Consider the following 24801-nt stretch of genomic DNA (forward strand, 5'->3'; position numbering starts at 1 on the left):
GAGCTGTGTCCAGTTCTGGGCCCCTCACCACAAGAAGGACATTGAGGGGCTGGAGTGTATCCAGAGAAGGGCAACAGAGCTGGGGAAGGGTCTGGAGCACAACTCAGGTGAGGAGCAGCTGAAGGAGCTGGGGCTATTTATCCTGAAAAAAAAGGAGTTTCAGTCGAGACCTTATTGCTCACCACCATTCCCTGAAAGGATGCTATAGCCAGGCAGGAATTGTCCCAGCTAAGAAGTAACAGGATGAGAGGAAGCGGGCTCAAGTTGCACCAGCCGAGGTTTAGATTGGACAGTGAGAAAAATGTCTTTACAGAAAAGGTGGTCAGGCACTGGAACAGGCTGGCCGGGGGAGTGGTGGAGTCACCATCCCTGAGGTGTTTAAAAGACACGCAGCTGTGGCACTCAGGGACACGGTTTAGTGCTGGACTTGCCAGCGCTGGACAAAGGGTCGGACTTTGTGATCTTGGAAGCCTTTTCCATCCTAAACACGTCTTTGATTTAATGTTGCCTCAGAGCTGGGCAGTGACTTCCATATTGGCCCTGTTTTTGCAGTGTTTTGTCATTTTACTTAGTTTTGCGCATTTTGTATATTTTTATTCCATTTTTGGCATAACGAGAGATTTTACTGCGGCACAGCCCGACTCCTGTGCAGCCTGACAGAAATCGGGAGGTTTGTCTCAGATTAGCAGCAGAGGGAAGCGATTCCTGAGCAGTTCCCGCCCGCCTCGCCGTCCGCCCATCCGTCCGTCCGTCAACCGCGGAACCAACGCGGGCTGCGCGCGCTGCCGCCGCCCGCTCCCCGTTGGCCCGGCCCGGCCTGGGCGGGAGGAGCGGGGCGGGGAATGGAGGCCGCGGCGGGGCGGGGAATGGAGGCCGCGGCGGGGCGGGGAATGGAGGCCGCGGCGGGGCGGGGAATGGAGGCCGCGGCGGGGCGGGGAATGGAGGCCGCGGCGGGGCGGGGAATGGAGGCCGTGGCGCGGAGTTCGGAGCGGGCCGGGGCCGCCATGCGGAGCCGCGCCGAGGTGGACGCCACGCTGCAGACGGCCAAGCTGAACCCGGCGGAGCTGCTGCCGGCCGTGCACTGCCTCAGCTTCGGCCCGCAGGCCGGCGGCGGCGAGTGCTGCCTGCTGCAGCTGGAGCCGGGGCTCTGCGCCGAGCTGGAGGCGGGGCGCAGGTACGGTGGGCGCGGGGCTGTCCCGGACACGGGGCTGTGTCCGCACTTCTGTGTTCTTCTGATGCGGTGGGCGTAACTGCCCCTAAAATCCCTTAAACCTGTCTCAGTTACACTGGAAACGAAAAGCCATTTCCTTATAAGCAGCATAAGAAGCGTGTTTTGTTTTTTTGGGTTTTTTTTTTTTGGTTTTGGTTTTTTTTTTTTTCCTCTGTGTCTGTGTGGTGTTTTAGTTTTTTTGTTGATTTGGGGTTTTTTTGTGGAAAGCTTTCTGCTGTGGAGACTTCTGAACAAAACTCAGAAGATGCTGGAATAGGCTCTCCAAAAAGTGGTCAGAGCACCAAGGCTGCCGCAGCTCAAGAAGCAATTGCTCAGCGCTCTCGGGCACCTGGTGTGATCCTTTGGGCAGTCCTGTGCCAGCCCAGGTGTGATCACCTGGTGTGATCCTTGTGGGTCACATCCAACTCGGGATATTCTATGATCAGAAATACAGGTTTAGAAAAGATACCATGCCTCTAAAAGAATTCTGCTGACTTTGTGATTTTCCTGTTAGAACTCTTGAGGCCTGATGGATGGCAGGGTGCCTATAAGTTAGAAAATTGCCAGGGAAGGATGTGCAGTATGGACATGCAAATTGGCAGGAAGGATGTGCAGTATGGATGTGCAAATTGGCAGGAAGGATGTGCCCTTCTATGCATGGGCATGGGGTAGGATGGTTATGTGACGCCCAACTCTGAACCAAGAGCAGGTTCTACGCAAGGTTTTGATACTGTTTTAAATTTCTTCCTTTACTGCAATGCCAGTGACACAAGGAAAATCTTTGAAGTGATACAAAATGAGAAGTCCCTCTAAAGAAGGCAGTTCTCTGAGATGCATGTTAGCCATTCCTATTTCATGCAATACTGATGAAGTATTATCTGTTAGAGGCCTGAATCGTGTGGATCCCTTGGGACACATCTGAGCTTTGTTCGTGCATGCAGGCTTTGGCAAACAGGAGAAGCATTGAATTGAATTGAATCTGAGCACTTAAGTTAGTGTTTGTAGCCTGGGAGGAACTGAATGTTCCCCTGTCGTGCTCCTGCTTTGGTATTATCACGTCCTCATGCAGAATCTTTACTTCATCAAGTATGTGAGCTGAAGAGGGTGCTTTACATTGTCTCTTTGTCCAGAATTGTTCTAAAAGATTATTTTCTTTCCTGCTTGGAATTACTTGCAAGAAAATAGGTATTAATTATCTGAAGGGCTCTGCACAATAAACACAATTTCTGTTTGCTTTTTTGTTTCACAGTGGGCCAGCTTCAGTCCTCATTAAAGAACAACTCTAGTTTGTTATCTAATTTTTAAGATTAGTGAACTAGTTCACACATTAAGCATCACTTCAGCGGTGTTTTAGGGGATTGAGAGAATTGGTGTATGACTATAGGCATTCAATTGTGTTCTGCATGAAAACTTGGAATGCTTGTCTTTTGAGTTCCCACACTAAAAGGAGAGGGAAAACCACAGTCAATTAGATTAATTTACATTTTTTTGGTGAACTGTGACTGCTGCTACCAAACAAACCTGCACTTTGTAATTTCTTTACAAATGTATGAATGTGAGAAAATATCAAACAAGTTTAATAAGAGTTCATCCTGAAACAGAGGTAAAAATGCATCATTATTTCCATGTTGTTTTTTTTTTTTCCAGCCTAATAATCCGTGGTGAAAAGGATGAACATGCAGTGTTGTGCAGCAAAGATAAAACTTATGACATGAAAATAGCAGATACCTCAAATATGCTGCTGTTTGTTCCTGGTTGCAAAACTCCAGAGGAATTGAAAGCAGATCAGGCATCTTGTAATATTATTCATTCACAGGTATGTCTTTCAGGGTTTTATTTGTTTGTTTTAATTCTGTGCTTTCTTATTCTCTGTAATTTCTTGTATTTTGTCCAAGATGCATATGTGAAACCCAGCTGGCATTCAGTTGCCTAAACATAGACTTTTAATGCCATTTTAGACACCCTGTGGTATTGCTTAGCCACTATTGCAGGTTGCCACTGGAGAAAGGACGAGTTTCCTGTAGCTTCTTTGTGTATTGACCAGTTCCAGGAGGATGGATTTATAAATGTGCTTTTTATACAGGGCCATGCTATGCCTTAGGGTGTCCAAAATGGCTTTAGAGCCTTTCTTCAGGCAGCTGAACTTTCTCTGTAATGTATGGTTATTATTTCAGAGAAGTTAAAACTGTGCTTTATTTTCATTGCACAGTAATTACTTGTGGTAGGTATTAAAAGCTTGCAAAGAAAATATAATTTCTCAGTGTTAGCAACTGTTTTTAAAGTAAGCTATTTACAGGTTGATTTTTAGGAGTGCTTTTCCCAAAAGGGAGATTTTACCATGTTGTATTTGAATACTATTTTTTAAATATAGAAATGTATTCTAAGGTGGCTCTTTCAATTAGTGTATCAAAATACTTGTCAAAGTGAATGATTTTAGAGTTCTCAGTTTAAGAATTCATTGTTCTCTGCCCTCCTGAAGCATAGTTAATAAAATTCTATTAAAAATAGCTAGGCAAACATTATTAGTTAATTATTTTCTGTAATGGACATAATGGCGTCATTGAGGAATAATCCTACTTCAACATCAGTTCTTCCATGAGGTCTAATGAGCTAATGTAAAAAGTTAATTCAAGCTGAAGTAGATTAATGAGAAAGTAATATTCTTTCATATACTTTTTTTTTTTACTACATTTAATCGTTTCACTATTCCTGTGAAGTTACACATCATAGAAATGTGATTTGCTTAGGAACTATTTAAAAAGTTTTATTTCTAAGAGCTCTCAAAATTATATCAAAAAGGTAAGATGGTTCATTAACACTGCATATTGTGAAACATAGCAAAAGATACTATGTGTACTCAGTACTTTGGGGCTTCACTGCCTTTCACTTGCTGTCTTGGTGCTGATCTTTGTATCACTTTCACACTGATACAGCCAAAGCATCTGCCATTTTATTCACCTCACAGAGCTTATCTCAGGTTATGAGCTTTGGAATATTAATTAGAATTATTTATTTCCTTTTCTATGCAGAGTATCTTCTTATTACCAAAACGATCAGAAAACAACTTGGCAGGAAAAAAACCTAGCACTTAAGTAAATGCTAATTGACATGAAGCTTGGAAGTTTGTCAGGAAGTTGGTGTTTAGCTGAATTTTTTGCCAAGCCAGTTATGTAATAGATTAAAATCGACAGATTTCTGTGTATTAGAATTTGTATACAATTACTTCTATATATAGGTGGTTTTGCTTATAGTTGATTTAAATGGAAAATGATTTTAAAGCTTTAGTTGTTGTTTTTGGTTTGTTTTTTTTTCAATGGAGGACTTCTAAAATACCTCAAGTACTCCAGTAAAGCACTTAGGGTATTTTAAAGCACTGTCTAGAGGCTTTTTCATAGAAGCTGTTTTAACATGGGGCTGGTGATTGGGTCAGGAGTCACTAAGCTGGAGCCTGTTCTGCCTCTGCAATTCTATTCCCATTTCTGTTGGTTTGGTAAATAGTAGAAATGATGCTGAAAGGCCTCCAATAGTCTGGCCTCTTCCAAGAATCTTGCAATAAGTCAAAGCTGTACCCTGTGAAGCATCTCAGGATTACTCTGAAAGTAAAGCTTTGGTAAGTCAGTGTTGTTGAATCAAGAACAGCCAAACTTCCTGTTGCACACTCCTCATTTTTGTGTTGACTCAGGGAGAGGAACAGAGATGTCTTGTCAGTTGTGTGCAAGTGTAGCTTTCTGTCCTTGTTACTGTCTGCTTTGCTTGAGCTTAGGACTATGATGATTCATTAAAAAGACCATGAAGTAGATCCCAAGCTTGGGAAGAAGTGGGGAAGATGGACACAGGTTAATACAGGAAGGCTTTTATGGCAGTAACACAATTTACTGTTAAGGCAAAAAGCAGTTTTGAGGGGAATTGTGCAGAAATATATCCTGTGGTGGTTTCCTATCATTTGCAGGCAGAGTTGAGTTGTTACCTTTGTCTTATGCACTACAAAGATATATTTTATCAATCAACTGTGGATTTTTATTCTTCATTGTTTGTACTATTTTTTTTTCATTGAAAACATTGCAATGATTGTTTTATCTTTAAAGTAATTACCCTATTAATAGTTATTTGTTTTCAATGACTGGGTTAACACTGCTTGCTGATAATTTTTGGTAAGCAGCTTTGAATCCAGATGCTACATTAAAATGTTTAAAGAGTTGCTGTTTTCTCTTGTAGATTGCTGGTTTCTCCAAGAACTATTGGGAATTAAGGAGATGTCGACCAAAACTGAAGAAACTGAGGACGCTTTTAATGGAAGATCCATATGAAGGGCCTGATAGTCAGAAAGATCAGACGTCAACATTTTCAAAGGTAAATCAGCTGTGTAAATTGCTTTCTTGTAATTGGTAATGAGCAAATTAAAGTGAAGATACATCCTTAAGTAGAAAAATCCCTTTCCTCATATGATTCACAGTGCTTCTTTGAGTTAATTTTTTAACTCTTCTATTCTAAACAAGTTGATTGTTGCTAACACTTCCAGTGAGTACAGGTAAGCAGCCTTTTTATTAGTTAAAATGAGGGACATGGAAGGAGACTGGGCATTTCCCTTTTCCTGTAGGAAGTTTCTTGGAGCACAACCTTCAGAATCTTTTCTAAATTACTTGAGAGTAACATGACTGCTAAGGTATAGTGCAGCCTTTCCTTCTTTGTGTCTGCCATATATGAGGTCAGAGCACACCATCTGCAGATTGCTTGCTAATCAGTAATTGGTGATGACAAGGAGAAGAAGGGAGTTGAAGAGAGTAACAGGATTATCTAAGGCATGGAATAAGACACACTAAAAGAAGGAAAAACACAAATGAAATCCTGTCCTGCTGTCTTACAGTGTTTTCAGGAAATTCATTTTGGGACCTAAAGAGTAATGGGGAGACCTGGACTGTGCAGCATATGATCTCAGCTAAAAGGCTGATAGAAATTATGAGACTTTGTTAGCTTGGTTGGTTCTCCTTTTGACTTGAAGACCAAAAAGTAGTTGTTCCCAAGTATTTTATGCTGAGGCATGATTGAAGCTGACACCACCAAACCATCTGCATGTGTTTGGATGTGCAAACACAGATGTTACTTTTCTCTGGAGAAGAAGGATGCTTCTCTCTTCCCGGATGATTAACAGGCTGATTTCTGATCAGTTACAGAATCTTGCCCCCAGAATTGCCTACCTGTGCTGTTCTAGGCATAGCAGGACATACAGCAAAATAAGGGATGGCAAAGGTTCGAGGGCTTAAATTGTCTGAAAATTATAAGCATTGTCAAAGGCTAGCAACATGAAAAAGTCATATGAAATAGTGTTTATTCATAATATCGAGTATTATTAAAAGATGTCAGTGTCTCCCAAACATTAATGACTGATTTGAGGATTCATCACTATTTATTTTTGAAGGAGAATGCATTTCCTCTATGAGCTTACTGAGTAACAACAACTAGGTATATCTGATAAATGTAGACAAGTGTTAAACTTGCCTCTGGTGGAACTCCTCAATGAATCTGAAAGCTCTCCAGGGGAAAACTCTTTCCATGGGACTAATTTTCTCTGAAATCCCAAACAGTATATGTGTAGTAATGATTTCCACTGTTTTGTTTGCTTACACTTAATATTTATTGTGTGCTGGGAATTAATTGGCCATCTTTAATCTGTTTGAAAACAAATTATTCATTTGTTTGTTTACTGTAAGCTTAGTCTCATGATTTTTCAGGACTGTATCATACACAGAGAACCCTAGCAGAAGAGCCATAAAGATCTATAGCACTGTAGGGAACCTGTTGCATTGTGTTTTGATTTAGCACACTAGAGGAAAGCTTAAAAATATATAGGCTAGTACTGAATTTTACTGTGAAATGACAGGGCATACTCAGATGATCACAGACATCTGATAAGAAAAAGAATAAGAAACATATTAAATACATTATCTGGAAGTTGCTGGTGTGGGCGTGGTGCAAGTCAACGCATTCCATTTTATGTTTGCAAGGGCAATGCAGCTGATAAAAGCATCAGAGCTGAGAGCAGTGATGTATTCAAAAAAGCTGTTGGGATTGCTGGGCTGGCCTCAAAGCAGAAATGTGTCCCAAGGACTTCTGTGCAAGGCATCTGAATGGCAACAATAATTAAAACACACATGCTGATTTGGGGATATTTTTGCTCTCAATTGCTAGCAGTGTGGTTTTTTTAAGTATTGTATGATAGGGTCATCCCTCATTGACATACTGATGGGAGCTTGGCTTGGTGATAGCAACAGTATGTTCCAATCATCTGATAGGAATAGCATAGCAGGAAGTGGAGGCCTTTCTGTATTTATTAAGTGGTTTTTTAACATGTGAATGTTCCATATTTAGTGTTGGTTTGTTCCATTTGTGTTCTCATAGTCTGATAGATCTTAATCCAATACTTAATCCAATGTTTTTTTTCTGATAGGAAATATTCTTGAGCTATAATCAACAGAACTTTAACATTAGAGTTGATATAAAAGGCTCTACTGTGAATAAAGGAATAGGTGTACTATTTCCAGTGCACTGATGTCTGGTATTTCTTCTATTTACTTCACTCCTCATGATAACTTCTGATCCAGCCACACCTTCATAAACCCATCACCACAGCCCCTTCCCATCTCACCACAGAAGCGTTCTGCAGGGAGGTGTTTGAGTTCTGGCTGGGTCTGTGCTGTGCGTGTGCCAACTCAATTGGGAGACACCAAAGCACAACATGTAACTGTTGAGGTGATGGTGGAGGAGACTTTCCCTCAGTGGAGGTACTAAGTGCAGGTTCTGACTTTTATCCAAAAGTGATACGTGATTTTTGCTTTGCCTTTACTTTGAATCTCACAGATTAAAATATGTGATTTCAGAAAAGCCAGAACACATTCACTTTTTATTCTTGCTGGGATAAGAATCTTCTTATTCTTCACTTGCAAGGTCTACTTGTGCTAGTTTGACATTCTGGAAATATAGGTATATTACCTAGATCTGGTACAAAAATTTTCCTGTAGTTAGACTGCCTTTTATATTGAATAACCCTTTGAGAAAATGTTTTAAGTTACAAGAAGAGTTTCAGAGAATGTGGCAAACCTTAGAAAATTCCGTCTGGGGGAAAAAACATCTGTCTTAAGTCTTTCCTTCAGTATAGCTTATAATGCATTTAGTATGGTCACTGAAGCAAAGAAGAAGTAAAAAACCCTCTTTTATTTCCTTTATTTTTCCCTTGTTGCAGTATACAACAGAAGATTTGTTAAATCTGATTCAAGCAAGTGAGGAAGAAATACTCCACCAATTGCAGGTCATAGATGCCTGCAAAATCGAAGGTATTTGTATCTAAAGAATATTCTTACCTATGAGGAAATAACCCTCCTATTTTCCCCAAAATACATGTCTCCCTTTTTTAAGGCCTATTCTATATCCTTGTCTTTCAAGGTGCAAGTTGCTTTAAAGTTCTAAGACTTGTTCCCATAGATCCATGTCCTCTGCTGCTGTGAATCTGCTAAGAAGGATGAAGCTGAGCAGGCACTGCCAGTCTCTCTCTTTCAGGATAATTCCTTTGCTGCTGCAAACACTGGCATCAGAGTATCCCACCCACAGCATGAATATTTTTTTAGCTGGTCACCCTCTTCATGAAGGAGTGGGTGCTGCTTTCTGTAGTTCTAGAGGCAAAAATAGCTGATTCTTAGGTAGCCCTATCCTTTTCATAGTTCTTTCTTCCTCCTGGACTTGCTTTATGTCAGTGTCTTCCTACCATGTGAGGGAAGGCTGGAGCAATGCCTCACCTTGGGACAGGTCCTATTTATCCTATACTTGGCCATGCTCAAACATTCAGTAGAACACAAGTTGATGGCAGTCCTAGAGTCATCTGGATTTCTGGATTTTTGTGAACTTCTCTGGACCTGAGCTGTTGCTTTGCAGAGCCAGTGCAGCCCATCCTGTTCATGCAGTTCTGTTCCTCAACTAAGCATTAGTTCTTCCACATCTTGGAGTGATATTTTCAGTATCTTTGTATCTGTGGCGGTTAAAGAAGTACTGAAGAATTCCAAACAGTTGAGATAATTAAGTTTCATTCTCCTTTACATATGCTCTTATTATTTAGTTCCTTTTCTGAGCTTTTAATCCTGAAAAGAACACAATGGTACTGCATATTATAAAGGTGTGACCTGAATGTCCAGACTCCAGTAATGTATCTTAATGACAACAGAATTAAGGTGTTAATGTTTTCCTTCTAACAGTGTTCTGTGGTGCTCTGTTTGGCAGGATATTGGAGAATTCTAGACTTTGACTATGAGATGAAACTCTTGAATCATGTGACTCAGCTAATAGACTCAGAGTCCTGGCCTTTGAGTAAGGTTCCTCTCTGTGCCTGCCTTGAAGAACTTGGATCTCTAGAACCCAGGTAAACAATTATTTTAGTACTTAAAATTGCCTACATTCATTATTAACTATGTGTAATTACAGTACTTGTTAACTGTCTATTAGAATTATAGTCTTGAAAATCTGGATTCTACTTACTGTGATATAAATGATACATTTTCTTTGTTTCTAAAAATACTTAAGGGAATTTTTAGACAGGTGAGTAAACTGATTTTAGTGTTTATTGTTAGTATTTTCATTGATCCACAGTAGAAACATTACTGCTGAGTTGTAAATGATGGAAGGAGCGTGTACTTAAGTTGTAAATTGCTCAGCATCTTGAAATAGTTGTTCTGAAGCTATAGCTAGCCAAAAATGTTTGGTTTACCTGTTGCATGCTAGTTGAGAGGGGGTATGTTTTCTGGTGTAATTCAAAAGTACCATTCAAAGAAAGTCTTAAGTTTACAATATGTAGCATTTTCCATTTAATTGCCTTTTGGCTCAAAAAGATATCTGCAGTTAGGCTATAATTGATGACAGAGCTTCAGAAAATTGCCTATTATTCAGTAAGGGATAATTAATTGCCAAATTTTTGACTTGCATCATAGGATCATTCAGACTGGTAAAAAACATTAGGATCATTGAGTCCTACCATTACCACACCACTGCCAAGTCCAGGACTGAACCATGTCCCTAAGTGCCACATCTACGCGTCTTTTAAACACCTCCAGGGATGGTGACTCCACCACTTCCCTGGGCAGCCTGTTCCAGTGCTTGAGAATGCTTTCCATGAAGCAATCTTTCTTATATCCAATCTAAATATGTCAGGCCATTTCTTCTGATCCTGTCACTTGTTACCTGGGGGGGAAGAGACTGACCCCCACTGGCTACAGCCTCCTTTGAGGGCGTTGTAGGGAGTGATAAGGTCTCCCCTGGGCCTCCTTTTCTCCAGGCCAAACACCCCCAGCTCCCTCAGCTGCTCCTCACCTGAGTTGTGCTCCAGACCCTTCCCCAGCTCTGTTGCCCTTCTCTGGACATCCTCCAGCCCCTCAATGTCCTTCAGTTCTGGTCTGAGGGACCCAGAACTGGACACAGGATTTGAGGTGCAGCCTCACCAGTGCTGAGGGGAACAATCCCTGCCCTGGTCCTGCTGGCCACACTTGCTGATACAATTCTTTCTCATTGGAAAAAAAAGGTATTGCAAGAGTCTATTCCTTATTTCCCTTACACATTTTAGTCTTTGCTAGTTATAACGAGATTGTGGAAGAGACTTTTGGGGGAGATCCTTCTCTCTTCTATTTTTTACCAGTTTATTCATTTCACCCACAAAAATGTGTCTCATCATCTGTTCTCTTCAGTTTATTTTCTTCTCCATATCTGTTTCTTAATCTTCTTGGTAACTGTTTTGGTAGTGTCCTAGTAAACGCTAGTATTAGAACATGTTTTCTGATTTTTTTTTTTTCCAGACAGATGATAGAACATGTTCTTTTAAGCTATGGCAGGAAATATGTTGATGATGGTAAGTTTGGGAAAGATAACATGGTTTAACTTTGCATAAAAGAAATAGTTCTTAGTGAGGAAATGTAGGTTTTTGAAGAATGGCCCAAAAAAATTACTCTGCTGCAGTGCAAAGGAGAGAGGGAGGAGGGAGCAAACTGGCTAAAAATCAGTACAGTTGTTAAAGGAAGTTTCATAGGTAAAAAAGGCTATTAAACTATACAAACCAATTGTAAACAGAGGTACTGGAACTGATTTATTAGGTGTGTACAAGCCATAATTTCGTGACTAAAGACAGCTCACTAGTAAAATTTAGATGACATCTCTCTTTAGATACCCTAGAAGATCTCAGATATTTAAGTAATTAATTGTGCTATTATGAGTAGTCAATGGCATGAATTCAGCTTGCCTGGAGTAGGTATCTGCCTGTGATCTCTTGAACTGCACCACAAGATCTGCTGGTTGTAGGGATTAGATTTGCATTGTCCATCTCATACACAAATACAATACTGCACTGCTGTAATTCAGTCTGAATTCTTCCCCACAGTGGCTTTCATCTCACCTTTGGCTGAAGCAGGAGTTGCACTCAACCTTAAAGAACATAAGGAAGTCATTGGAGTGACAACAGACTCTTGTCGTAGCGTATTTAGGCAGTTTGCACAAGGAACAAGTCTGAATTACAGAGGTGGCTGAAACAATAGAAGGAAGTGTTTATACCTGATTTGGGTCAGAAATTTTAGCCAAGTCAGTGTGAGAGAAAATGAAATCTCATCTCTTCATGATCTCATAAGGGTGATTAAAGAAGTGAAAGTTTTGTTTACAAGCCATTCAGAAATAGGAGGAACAGTATACTGAAAGGGGAAAACATGGAGGGCAAACACATTTATTGATACAGATTAATACTGTAGTTGGGACAGTACTGCTGTATTCTGCCTGATTTGTTCCTGAGAATGAGAAGATACCATAATTTATCCAAATTAATACCAAGTCAAATTGCTTCCCAAGGGAAAAAAAAAAGGATGCTTGGTGTATAGAAGACTGTAGAACAGAATGGAAATACAAGGCTGTTCTTTTATCAAAAGGCAAGAACCCAAGATGACCTAGTTTTTGCTTCTCTACAGGGGAGGTTTTCTTTGAAATGCATGAAGATAAAATATGCAGAGCTATAGCACAAATGCTTTTGCAAAATGCAGTTAAATTCAATCTATCAGAGTTTGAAGAAGTCTGGCAACAGAGTGTCCCTGAGGGGATGACAACAAGGCTTGATCAGCTTCAGGTAAACATGTAAAGAAGGATGGATTATTTTGTGAATGGGCTGTAACTGACTTGTGTCATATATAGATTTTAGCCATTAATGGGTATTGTGTTGTTTCTGTTAGCTTTTGAATTCAAGTATGCTTTATGATATCCTCAATGAGCACCAGTAGTCTGGAATCATAATTCAGGTTTCTGTAACTAAGGCATGTTTCACTGTTTGAAGAAAGGTTGCAGCTATAATTTACTACTTGTAAATGTGACTGGAACAGAAGCTGAAGCTGTTGTTGAATAGATGGTAGTGACAGCCTGTAGAGTAGCAAACACTCCTGGAATCCTTTTGCTTAAAGCAGGCAGAGAGATGTTGGAACCCAATGGATTCTCCCTTCCTTCTTATCATAGAAGAAATGATAAATAATGCCTGTAAAACAATGCCTTTATGATACTTCTTCACTTTGCCTCTGGTAGTGAAGTTCTGGAAGGCTTTGGATCTGCAAAGAGAAACTTGCATGGGATGTTGTCAGAAAGAAGGAAGCTTAATTGTTCTGTCAGTACTTTTTATTTCATTTGTGATGGTGTTCTGCAGGGCTTGGCTCTTGTGGATAGAAGTTTAAGACCAGAGACCATCTTTCTGCTGAAAGTGGAAGACTTACCTGAAGACAATCAGGAAAGATTCAACAGCTTATTTGGCATACGGGAAAAGTGGACAGAAGTGGATATTACCCCTTATATACAGTAAGGATGTATTTATTTTTATTAAAACATAATTAGTACCATATTCTTCTCTTTTTGTATAGCTGGCTTCTGATGAGCCATCACTGCCTCAGTGATACGCTATACTTTGCATTTTAAGTTTAGTGGATTCTCTATGAATAGAATACCCACCTCTGGGATCTGTAACTCTTTTTTGGACTTAAATGTGTGTAAGAAGTTGATCCTACTGAGTTTAAATGGGTGATAACTCTCATTTGATTAAAGCAGACAATTCAAAGGCTAAACTTGCTGACATTTACTCTATATTTACAACACTAGAACTATAAAGCAATAGTGCTTCCTGTACTGCATCTGTTGTTCCTTTGGTAGTTAAGACTTACACTGCACATTATCTGGAATGTCCAGCTGTGATATATGTGAGAAGATGTTGATGCTGTCCCAGAGGTAACTGCATCAATCCTTTATGAGTGACTCTAAATTTCCTGTAATATAACTGAATTGTTCAGAGCTAGCTAGATTGAAAACTCTATTAGAGAACAGTAATAATAAAACTCTGCCTAAAACCCCAAATTCTTTTTCTGAAGTAAGTAGTGTAGTTTTGCCTAGTGTGTAAATGTCAAGGTAAGTTCTAAACTTGAGGTAATTTAAAGCATTATGTGACAGTTACAGTAGTTCTGGTTTTTTTTCTAACATCCAAATCCAGTTTATTGTTGTAGTTAAAAATGTTTTAGATTAATTTTGTGTGATAGTATCTTTAAATGCCAATGTCCTGTGCTTGATTTCCTCTGTAGAGACTTGTGTGCAGAGAAGCAGACTGTTGGTGCTCTTCTGACAAAATATGCTCGCTCCTCAATGCTGAATGGTGTTAAAGTTTATAATTCTAGAAGACCCATCTCATAACAAGTATTGTTTGAAGAACTGAGGATACTGAATGTAGTAACAGTGAATGTTACTTGCTGCTGCCTTCTGGGGAAAAGAGTGGCCAACCATCATTATACAGCTACTTGAATATGTTGTGTTCTGTGCTCAGCTAAGGAGAGTGTGAGGACACTTGTGGCCTCTGAGGAATGATATTCAGCTCACCTTCCTTTGCCAGCCTTCTTTGCCAACCTTTCTTTTCCCAACTTCTACTTCTTGAATACACGTAATCTGTTTATCCATAAGTCTGAAATGAATATTAAAAACCTTCTTGATAATAATTCAATGAATTCAATTGAATAGCAAAACAGAAATTTTAGTCTTCTGCCCATTATTGGCCATTCTTAAAGATTAAGGTTTCAATGCAGTGTTCACATTTTGAATGGCAAAAAACTCATCAAGCTCATGAACAAATCATTCCCCACTGAGACTACATCAGTCTTGATTTTGAAAATGGGTTCCTTTTAAGGTCATGTCTATGAACAACATGAGCACCTGACACTTTAATACTTGGCAGAATGGCCTTATATATATTACCAAAAAAAACCTAATTGCAGTGAAGTGTGAATATAAGAGAGAGTAGTTGGATGTTGTGTTACAAATTTCCTATAAACTGTCATTAAAATGTAGCTGAGGTAAAACTAATGCTTTACTGACAACTACTTGTGCTTTTTTAAAAAGAACCTACAAAACATTGTAGTACAATTATTTTTTAAAATTTTGTTAGGGCAAATGACAGCACATAGAAATTGTGCCTTACAGTTTTGTAATGATAATACTGTTTTATGTAAATGAAACATTCTGTTTTGATGATACTGCCATGAAGTGGTGTACCTGAGATGGTAATTTTGTAATCATTAAAAAGGATTGTTTGCATGTCAGTAAACAAGAGTTTCATATTAGATCGTTTTCAGATTTATATTTTAAGCTTAACAGTTGTTGGTTATTTGATACAAAAAGTATTCTTTCCATCAGACTCAGATGTGAGGTAGGAAATACCTTGGAACTGCCAACATTTCAGCTGTAGAGTGAGTGGGGAGAGTAGAGAAACTCCTCCTAAATCAAACGTAACTCAAGATGCACACTGTGTGCATACTTGGAATTTGGTACAGATAAAAAGCTGAATAAAAGCTTCTTCCTGAGCTCTATTTATTGTTGCCCAGTGCTGCAAGGTCAGTGTCCTTTGCTGCACATTGTTGGTGCAGGGCTGTGGTGTTTGACCAGCTGTGTGATGTAGAAGGGCTCTCTGCTGGGAAGGACTGCCTTGTTTGCTGTCTGGTTCCAGCAGCTCTGGTCCCCCAACAGCAGCAGCAGGTTCACTCCCAGAGATCAATGGTTATATGAACAGAAAAGCCTTGGAAATTCCTTCCTTTGCATCACAGAAGGCCCCTTAGTTGAAATACGCAACACAATTGATACTTTTATATTTGTGCTCCAAGTTTGTATTTACATAGGTGTTTCTTTGTAAAACAAAAAAGAAATTAAGTGTTTGATGAATAGAACTTTATTACGGCTATGAGAAGAGTTTGTTTACATTAATTTTGTGTGTGTTATAATTCCATGCGTGCAGTGCTCCTGCTTGGTTTTGTTACACATTGAAAATGAAATGACCCTTTCAAACTCCCACCAGTTTCTTCGACGCGAGCATTTATTTTAACCTAAAATAGATGATGAATCTGAAGTTACTTATAACAGTCTTGGTTATAAAGCAACTGTGTCTCGCGTCACCTGCTCCCACCAGCGGCGCCCCCCGTGAGGCGGCAGGCGGAGCTCGCTGCGGGCGCGCGCCTCTCCCGCCGCTCCCGCCGCCCCTTCCCGCCTTCCGCCCGCCCGCGCCTGCGCCAGCTGCGGCGCCTGCGCACGGGGACACGGCGCGGCCCCTCTCCCGGCTTTTGGGTGGTTCGAGAGGGTTATTTTATTCTTTCTTTTTTTCTTCTTCTTCTCTCCGGCCACCGCCGCCGCTGTAAAAAGCAGCTGCCTTTCTGTAAAAAGGAAAACTCCAGCAGCCTTTCCGGCTGAAGTGACAGAGCTCAGTCAGTCGGGCCGTGACCTCTCACCCGCGGGTCGGAGGTGACTGCCAAGATGGCGGCGGCTGCGGAAGATCCGCGGCTGGCGCGCTGCTGAGGGAGACACGCGGGGCCGACCCTGCCCCGGGCCCGGCCACCGCCCGGCCCGCTCCGCCCTCTGCCAGGCCTTTCCCAGCTCTCAGCGGACGGCGCTGCCCCAGCCGGGACTCCCAGGAGCGCAGACCCCGGTGCCTGCCCGGCCGTCCTGGCCGCGGCCCTCCTGATTCCGCCGCTCTCGCCGCCCCTGCCCGCTGAGCCGGTTGTTTTCCGTAGTTCCCGTGGAGAGGAAGCGCCTCTGGACTGGTTCCGTAAGCCCCGCAGACCGAGGGGCTGCGTGTGCACCCACGGGAGGTTTTACACAAACACTGCTTGGTGGTGATGCTGTGGCGATGGCGCTCATTGGAGCTGAGGATTCCTGACTGCTGGGGGGTCACACATCGCTGAGGAGATGAGAGATCAAATACGGCGTGACACGGGGGAAAATCGAAGGACCCGCTGAGTGAGGATGATGTTGGTGCCAGTCTGACGGTCAGCAGAGTGCGTTTAGTGCTGCGGTTCAGGATGAATAGGAAGAAAGGAGACAAAGGATTTGAAAGCCCAAGACCCTATAAATTATAAGTATCCAATTTTTTAAATTGTTGTACTTGAAACCAATGCACACTGAATCAGGCCAAAGGCTGATTAATAATGATTTATTTAAGAAGGAGCTGTTGCTTGTGGTGTAGCTTGCATTCAGAAAAGGTGTGTTGCAGATAAATGTTTGAGTGTGTAAATGGACTTACTCAGGGGCAGCAAGTCTGTCAAACATGCAGTCTCATAAAGATATTTACATTATGCTCTTCAAACTTAGGACATCTCTTCACACAGTGTCAGTACTAAAGACCACCCTACGATGTTCCATATGTACTGGTGTGTCAAAAAGCCTTTTGACTTAAGGGCTTTTTATGTGTAAAAAAAATGTTTGCCTTTGCAGCAAGCCGCTTTGTTAAGCAAATTGTCGTTTTCACGCGTTCACTATTTGGCTTGTAACCAAGCTATAAAGCAGTTGGTGGTGGATTTCAGTACATTTTAATAGATTTCTTGTTATACCTCTTTGATTCCTTTATAAATCTGTTACACAAATGTATTGGTAAGTAGAATCAGTCTTCTCATACACACTTAATGTAAGTAACGTCTGAATCTGTTTTTAGATGTAATTCTCTTATAAGAATTTTTTTATCTCATCTGAAGCAATTTCAGTTCTTAATGCACAGGATATGTGCAGATAAAGCATGACGTGCCACAGAAGTTGAATTACTTCAAGGTTTTGTCTTGAGTCATGAAATGCACTACTGTAAAGATGACACCCACTACAGAAAATTGTACAGAAATAACTTACAGGATTTTTAGAAAGTTGGCATTATATTATCTCCTACCTTTTCAATCAGTTTTATTTGCCAGGAGTTCTAATATGTCACTCAAAATTTAAGCAAATGCATTTGACTAGTATAAAATACATATCTTGATTCATGTATTAGCATTATTTTAAATTATAAATTCTTATGGCATGCTAATTGTAAAAGCACATACTGTATGTTTTAATGTGTAATAGTTGCTTATATAAATGATGTATGAGTGTCAACTTTCCACAGGTTTCTGATTGCAAGCTCATGCCATTACTGATACTGCTCATCACCACAGTGTTAGACCTGGACACTGCTATTTCTAATTCTTTATTTTTGCATAAAAATAGGTGTTGTTCAAAAATTATGTTATCTTCCTGTATTACTGGTAATGTTCATCCTGGTATGATAAGTGTTTTATTTTTGGGGGGGAATTTCCTGACATTGTGGATAACTTCTATTCATTATTTGGTTTGGACCGCATAAAAGATTGGGACAATCGTTAATGATTTTTATAGAAGTATTTTCTATTGGGTGTATTTATGTACATATATCCTCTGTGGCTCTCTCTTAAACTGGGTTAAAGCATTATTTTAAATGCTGGCATTTGTGCAAAACCTTACTTTGTTTTTTTTGTTTTTTTTTCTTCCAGCACAACTCATCAGGTAGTTTGTATCAACAACATAAATTTTCAGAGAAAGTCTGTTGTAGTAAGTATTTCTTAATAAAGTGTGAAGTAGAAATTAAGTGTCTGGATTTTCTTCATACTTTTAGAGGAAAAAACTGCACTCACAAGCCATTTATGCTGTTCAGCTACTTTAAATGTTATACTTTCTAATCTGATGCTTCTCATAAGTCTGTCATTGCTTGACATAAAGTTCTTTCTAACTGTGAGCACTTTTAGAAAAAGATTTCTAAATGAAAGCTGCTGCATTGTAAATATTACGGAGCAATTTGCAGTTCAGAATTCATGCTCACACTGTGTTAGCTGATGTTTGGGATAGACTTACAGTTTCCTCTCTTGTATGTGAGTTCACTTGGGCTTTGAAGAGACTTTCATCATTTCAGGCCTAAAGTCTTCAAGGGTCTTTGTCAATTGACATATCTGTTTAAAAGCATTCTGCTTAGGTTTTAAGAATTCTTGTCTCAAATTCAAGTAGCAAAACATAATGATGCTAATAACTTGAAATCTAGTCAATAGAGGCAGATTTTCTCCAGTAAAGCAGGCATGATTGTCAGTCACATTGAATTTTTTGTTTTGTCTGTTTCATTTACAGCTGCGAAAATTCACCTGTTAAATGGCATGAAAGAAAATGCAGAAAATCTAAAGGGCAATTCATTTTCCTTTTTAAATATGAAAATACCATCTTTATACCAGTGATTTTTTTAAAATTGTATTAGTAACAATTTTTCTGTATGTCTCTAGTTTTTAAGTTGTTAAAGATTTTACAGAAGATTTTGATTTGTGTTTTCGTAGGGTTATGTGGAACTCACGATATTTCCCACAGTGGCAAACCTGAACAGGATCAAGCTGAACAGTAAACAGTGCCGCATTTACAGAGTGAGAGTCAATGATTTAGAAGCAGCTTTCATCTATAATGATCCCACACTGGAGGTCTGTCACCATGAGTCAAAGCAGTAAGTGGTGTGTTTAAGACTCTGCACATGGAGTGTTTTCTGTTGCTCTTAAGTATAACCTATTCTCTTTTACAATCAAGTTTTACCTGGTAATTTCCTAATGGTAACTTTTGGTCTGGTCTAATTTTGGGGAAGTATTTTGGCAATAATTTTGATTCTTACACTAGTCTTCTTTAGAGTTTCCTCTGCTCATTTATCTTTGTATTGTTTTGTGAAAGTATCAAAAAAATTTCTGTAAAGTACTTCATGGGGAAAAAGAGCCTGGGATTTGATCTGTGTGCTTGAGACAGACACTGTGTATTCCTTTTTTCATCAATTATGCAAGAGCTTCAATAATTCAGTTTGCAAATACGGTGTTCATTTATACAGGACACTGAATTTATTATCAGTTACGAAATTTTCTTTGAGTTTTGATACTGAACCGTTTGGGTATATTAATTCTGTAATTCTGTTTGCTTTGTGACTCGATGTTTTTGTTGTTGACGCTTTTGCTCATCATGTCAAAAATTCAGAATCCTTTATTGTAGGGATTCCAGACTGTTGTGAAGTGCTAAAAAGTAAAGCTTTTGGCCTTTCCTAAGGAATCAAACTTTCATTATTTATTGTTGTAGGTAACAGTATAAGTCCTAGAACCTGAACTCACTTCAAAATTTGAAAGGAAAAGTTTCAAATTTCTTCAACATCTCATATTGAAGAGTATGTTCAAAATCATGTGGCATTCTGTATGTTCTAGGGAGCTGATATGGGAGGGGCTTTAGCAAAAGATCTTGTAGCCATTTCATTTTTGGTGAGAGCATGATGAGCAAATGTTTTCCCTAGATAATCTCTTTTGATTTGCTGGCACATTCATACTCTCACACCTTCTTTTGGCTGGCTTGGTTGAATTTACAATTTGCTGAATTGTTGAAAAACTTCTAGTGAAAGTGTCGTTTAACAGCAGCTGATAAAAAAAATCAGTCCTTTAGGCTGGAAAAGACTGACTGAAATAATCCAGTCCAGGTCCCCTCAGGGTCAGGTAGAATGGATTCCACAGGGCTGTGTCCATTTGGGTTTTGAGTATCTTTGGGGATGGAATCTCTGCAGTTCTCCAGGCAACTTTGTCCAGTATTGATGACCTTCTCAGTAAAAAGCATTTCCTCATATTCTGATAGAATTTCATGTATTTTAGCTTACATCCACTGACAGGAGCAGACACAGTGGGCATGATCTGAGACATAGGAGGTTCCCTCTGAACATCAAGAAACAGTTTTTACTGTGAGGGTGACTGAACACTGGGACAATTTATTCAGAGAGACTGTGGAGTCTCCATCCTTGGAAATATTCAAGTCATCTGGATGTGCTCCTGAGCACCTGGTTGTAGGTGACCCTGTTGGAGCTGAGGGGTTGGACTAGAGGACCTTCAGAAATTGCTTCCAACCTCAGCCATTCTGTGATTCTGTAATAACTGGAATCCTGTGTAATTCCTGGAAGATGTGAAAAAGGAGCAGCATTTTAAATTATAAGAGTGAGCACTCCCATTATGTTAAAAAAGGGATTAGGAGAGAGAATTCTGTCATTTTGTGGAGAAGGTGAGGAGTTTTTTGTTCAAACTATTCAAACTTAATGGAAAATCTCTCTGTATTTTATAACTCTTATGTTATTCATAGTTATGAAAGACAGAGGTCACTAAATATTCATAACAAAAAACTAGTATGCTTCTTTCTGTATCTCAGAAGTTAAAGGCAATGTGAGTTTCAAAATGTTAGATGAAGTTAGTTGTATTTTTCCATTGAAATACCTGGTCACATTTAGGTAATTAAGTACAGCATCTCTGCTCTTTAGGCAGGATTGCAAGCAGAATTACTAGAAATCTAAAAACTCTAGAATTAGTTCCTCAAAAAAATCATCAGTCTGTTTTCTCTGCCCTTCTTTGCACAGAACTTTCTTTACATAGAACTGCTTCTAGAAACAGTGGTTTGTGACAGTAGTCTTCAGTCTTTATAACTAATCATACTACTAAAACAGTAGTCTTTATATCTGATGATCTGGTCATCTCTTCCAGGTTCTCATTCGTTATGGCAAGTTTAGTGATGATGTCCTTTTGTGCCCTTGAAGCTGAACTAGCTGCAGCAATTATTTTGAGCAGGGCACAGATTAGACATGATGATTTGTTTCTGGTCTTACAGGGATCATTACCTTTTGCACTTTTCTTAAGTAGTCTGTTGAACTAGTAAATGGGAAATGAAGATGGTTCTTGGTAACCTGTTTATTTTAAATATTTTGTTTTCAATCTTTAGTTTTCCCTGTGATGTGTAAAAAGTATAAGTTTGGGTTATACATACAGGATTATATGTAGAAACATTTTCTTTTGTTTTGATAATGCTTTTAGTTTCCTAGATACTGTTTTCTAAAAGACTTAAAATCATGGAAGCATTGAAATTGGAAAAGACCCATAAGATCATGTCAACTATCAACTCAGCACCACTATGACCAGTAAATCCTGTCTTCAGGGGCCATGTCCACAAGGTTTTGAACACTTTCAGGAATGGTGACTCCATCACTTCCCTGGGTGGTCTGTTCCAACCTTTACAGTCTTGTCTGTGAAAAAAATTTTTCCAAGTAGTTTATCTGGGGCATAAGTATTTGGAAAATTTGTTAATTTAATGGACACTTCCCTACCATTTTATCAAAGTAAGGGAGTAAGACTTCTTACTCCCTTAGTTAGCAACAGAATTCTACTTAAAATTGAAAACTCTGTACGGAGTAAAGATTAAAAAACCTGCTACAGTGTCTCTGACTTGAAAGGTTGTGTTTGCTGATAGAAGGTTAAGAGAAGTGGTTTACTGTTATGTTGTGCAAATTTTGGCATGCAAGAAAACAGTTAAAAGAGGATTGAGAAATTCAGCTTTATGTATGACACAATTCTTCTTCAGAATTCTGGCTTCACTATGATGTTCTTTGCTACTTCTTGGTGAGATATGTGAGATCACCTCTTTGTATTCTGAATTGAAATATTCAACTTGTTTTCAGTTGAAACAGTACTATTGGGTTTTAGCATACTTGAGGAAAAAAAATCATTGACACATGGTCTCTGTCATTTCACATTTTCAGTGTTGAAGAAGGTGAAACAATTTTTTTCAGTCATGTATTTTTTCAGTTCCCCTGAATATTAGAAAAACTCTTACTAAAAAAGTAATTAAAATTTTGTGAAATTTGTAGGAAAGGTTAGAAGCCATTAATTAGCTCATTAAGTATATTTTTAGCTTTGATGCCATTTTCATATCAGAATAGGTGGATGAACTTAGATAATGCAGTCACTTCCTTCCTGACGGAGCAAACACCTGAACAGGGGTGTAAGGTATGAAATAATCCACAGTGCTTTACTGTGTGTACACAAGATGGCAGAGAATCCCATTTTACTTGTGCTTTTGAGAAGAGTTTCAGATCTTCTGGAGACTGCATGTAGTGTTGGAGATTGTCTGTTTGGGTCATGTTTTGTGGCTGCTGTTTTTGAATGTTACAGTTGCCTATCCTCCTCATCTTTCTTTTTCTTGTAAATTGTTGTGGTTTGATTCCGTCAGTATAAGAGAAATGAGCTTGCTTTTTCTGGGCTATACTTCTACATTCTGTGTAGAAGTCCCAGTACATATTCTGAATACTGAGACAACTGCTTGTATCTCAGCCCTATTTATTTAAAACTGGCAAGGGAGATATGTTTTTTCCTTAATCTTATGGTTGAGATTGTAAACTGTTAAATAGGTGCAGCAAAAGTTTGTGTGCAGTGGTTTGATCTGTGATAAGTGAAGTTTGTGAGGATCCTGTTGCGCCTGCTTATGTGCTTCACCTTTATGAGATAATTAGGGTGCCAGGCTGAGAAGCTGTTGCATTTTACTGTTATTATTGTGTAAAGGAAGCTATGTTTTTGTATAGCTAGCTAATGTGCACATAATGCTTTCCTGTGTATTGCTGGTTCATTTGTCTTTTTTTTTAGCTTGAAGCCTGTAGTATTTAAACATTACAAATAGGAAGATGTTCTGATATCCCCTGACTTCACTGTTGCTTTAATTACAAGCAGCAGTAAGCTGTGAGAGGGAGCAATGTGGTAGCCTTAAGGGCATGTCAGTCTTGCAGTATTTTTTCTTCTGGGAAGTCAATGATCAAGCCTTTAGACTTTGTACAAAATAGACAGATTTCTGGTGGACTGAGCATGTGTTGCCTTGCTGCAATAAATAGCCTTTATTTACACTGATATAATGCTTGTCTAATTGAAAATTCATTATAGACTTTGTTAGATATAAATAAAGTGTCGTGGCCAGGACATAATTCATTTTTGCAGCAGTCAGGAGCAGGGAAAGGCTAAGATCTGGAGATTATTCTCTACCACCTTGCCTTATTTTCCAGGGATGGGAAAGAGGCTCGCTTCCAGATCCCATAGCATGGCAGGGGGTCAGGTGTTTTCATGAGTTACCCGGGTGAGCAATGCCATGTGAAACATTCGCCTCTTTTCTCATACATATTGTCATTGGTATTGTTACTGTTACTGTTTGTTGTCTTATTTCACTGCTGTCTCTGGTAAATTGTTCTTATCTCAATCCATAAACTTTACCTTTTGTGGCTCCAGTTCTCCTCTGCAGCCCACCACAGAGGCAGGGTGGAGGGATGGAGTGGCTCGTGGTTTTAAGTAGTTTCAATGGAAACACTAAATGGGACAATTCCTAGACCACGACACAAAGGTGCAGAGCACTTTTGAAAAGAGATGACAGTGCCCTTAAACATGACCAGGAATGAAAATCGGGTTTTTCAGCAAAGGTTCAAATCATTGTCCTATTAATAAATCACTTATCTGTGCATGTATTATATCTTTCACATGGTATATCATGTATGTACTCCAATATCAAGTGCTTATTCTGTATGGGAAGCAAAGTAAAATAGTAATTGAATTACTGGTTATGAAGAGTAATGCATTACAGGCAGAGCAAATAACTTATTGGCCAAGTTGATGTTAAGTACTGTAGGAAAACAGTGGTTTATAGACTATATGTTTGGCACATACATTTGTAGCACTGGTGGAGCTACTAATAGCAAATGCTATGGAAAGTTTGAAATCAATTAGTAATTTTAAAAATAAATCTCTGTAGCATTGCTTCTTTAGTCACTCAAGCTGCATGCACTTGGGCTGTAATTGTGTGTTTGGGGTGAATGCTGATAACAGAATGTATCTCTGCTGGGAAAAGACCATGAATACATATTTGTTTTTTCATTGTCAATCCACACTTAGCATTAGGAAAATTTATCATTGTTCCTTGAACTGTAACTTTTGGCATGTGCTCTGTTTTTCTTAAAATGGCCATATGTAGTTTATTGAGAATAGTTCAATCTATGAAAAGATTAATCTGTGGTACTGTGCCTTTAATGGATTCCTTTTACAATGAATCACCCATTTGACCTAGAACACTTCAAAAAAATAGAAATATAAGAATAGACTTGTTTTCCATAAAATGTTAAGCTCTGGAGTCTCCCTACTTTGCTGTAAAGTCATAACCTTTTCCTGCCTGTGAACACAGTGACGTTTGAAGTGTAGCCACAAGCTCATGACAATTCTCAAAGTTTGAACAAATTCTCACTGTGTAGGAAAGGGATCCCTATCAATAACAGTCAATTTTCAGAAACAGTTTGGATTAAAATTAAACACAGTCTAACAGAACATTACTGTGGTTTTCTGTTGCTGGCTTTTTTTTGATTACTAATAGTTCTTAGTCATACAGACTTTTTTTAAATTGAG

The 24801-nt window shown here is 39.3% G+C and overlaps 2 protein-coding genes across 4 annotated transcripts in view; both read left to right on the top strand.

The window, feature by feature from the left end:
* Positions 1-938: 938 nt before the first annotated feature.
* Positions 939-15459, top strand: DSCC1 (DNA replication and sister chromatid cohesion 1). Its single transcript, XM_063173111.1, has 9 exons — positions 939-1174; positions 2858-3026; positions 5426-5560; positions 8448-8538; positions 9476-9614; positions 11038-11090; positions 12190-12344; positions 12909-13057; positions 13828-15459. The coding sequence occupies exons 1-9, from the start codon at positions 939-941 to the stop codon at positions 13934-13936; spliced, it is 1236 nt and encodes a 411-aa protein (XP_063029181.1). The 3' UTR covers positions 13937-15459.
* Positions 15460-16084: 625 nt separating this feature from the next.
* The window catches only part of TAF2 (TATA-box binding protein associated factor 2), a 60232-nt gene continuing 51515 nt past the window's right edge, over positions 16085-24801 (top strand). Inside the window, exons 1-3 of one of the 3 annotated variants that reach the window (XM_063173130.1) lie at positions 16085-16634; positions 18058-18112; positions 18880-19040. In XM_063173130.1, the coding sequence (XP_063029200.1) occupies positions 16582-16634; positions 18058-18112; positions 18880-19040 (269 nt within the window). In that variant the 5' untranslated portion in view covers positions 16085-16581. The remainder of the gene's footprint in view (positions 16635-18057; positions 18113-18879; positions 19041-24801) is intronic. The other 2 variants (XM_063173120.1, XM_063173140.1) reach the window with 2 other exon arrangements.

Source organism: Melospiza melodia, chromosome 1 (genome assembly GCF_035770615.1).
Source record: "Melospiza melodia melodia isolate bMelMel2 chromosome 1, bMelMel2.pri, whole genome shotgun sequence".
NCBI lineage: Eukaryota > Metazoa > Chordata > Aves > Passeriformes > Passerellidae > Melospiza > Melospiza melodia.

What these genes read in the sequence shown, in the direction of transcription:
- DSCC1 (XM_063173111.1), top strand. Translation starts at nt 939, where the DNA reads ATGGAGGCCGCGGCGGGGCGGGGAATGGAGGCCGTGGCGCGGAGTTCG. An exon ending in GAGCTGGAGGCGGGGCGCAG is followed by an intron (nt 1,175 to 2,857) that starts GTACGGTGGGCG and finishes TTTTTTTTCCAG; the next exon opens with CCTAATAATCCGTGGTGAAA. An exon ending in AGACGTCAACATTTTCAAAG is followed by an intron (nt 5,561 to 8,447) that starts GTAAATCAGCTG and finishes CCCTTGTTGCAG; the next exon opens with TATACAACAGAAGATTTGTT.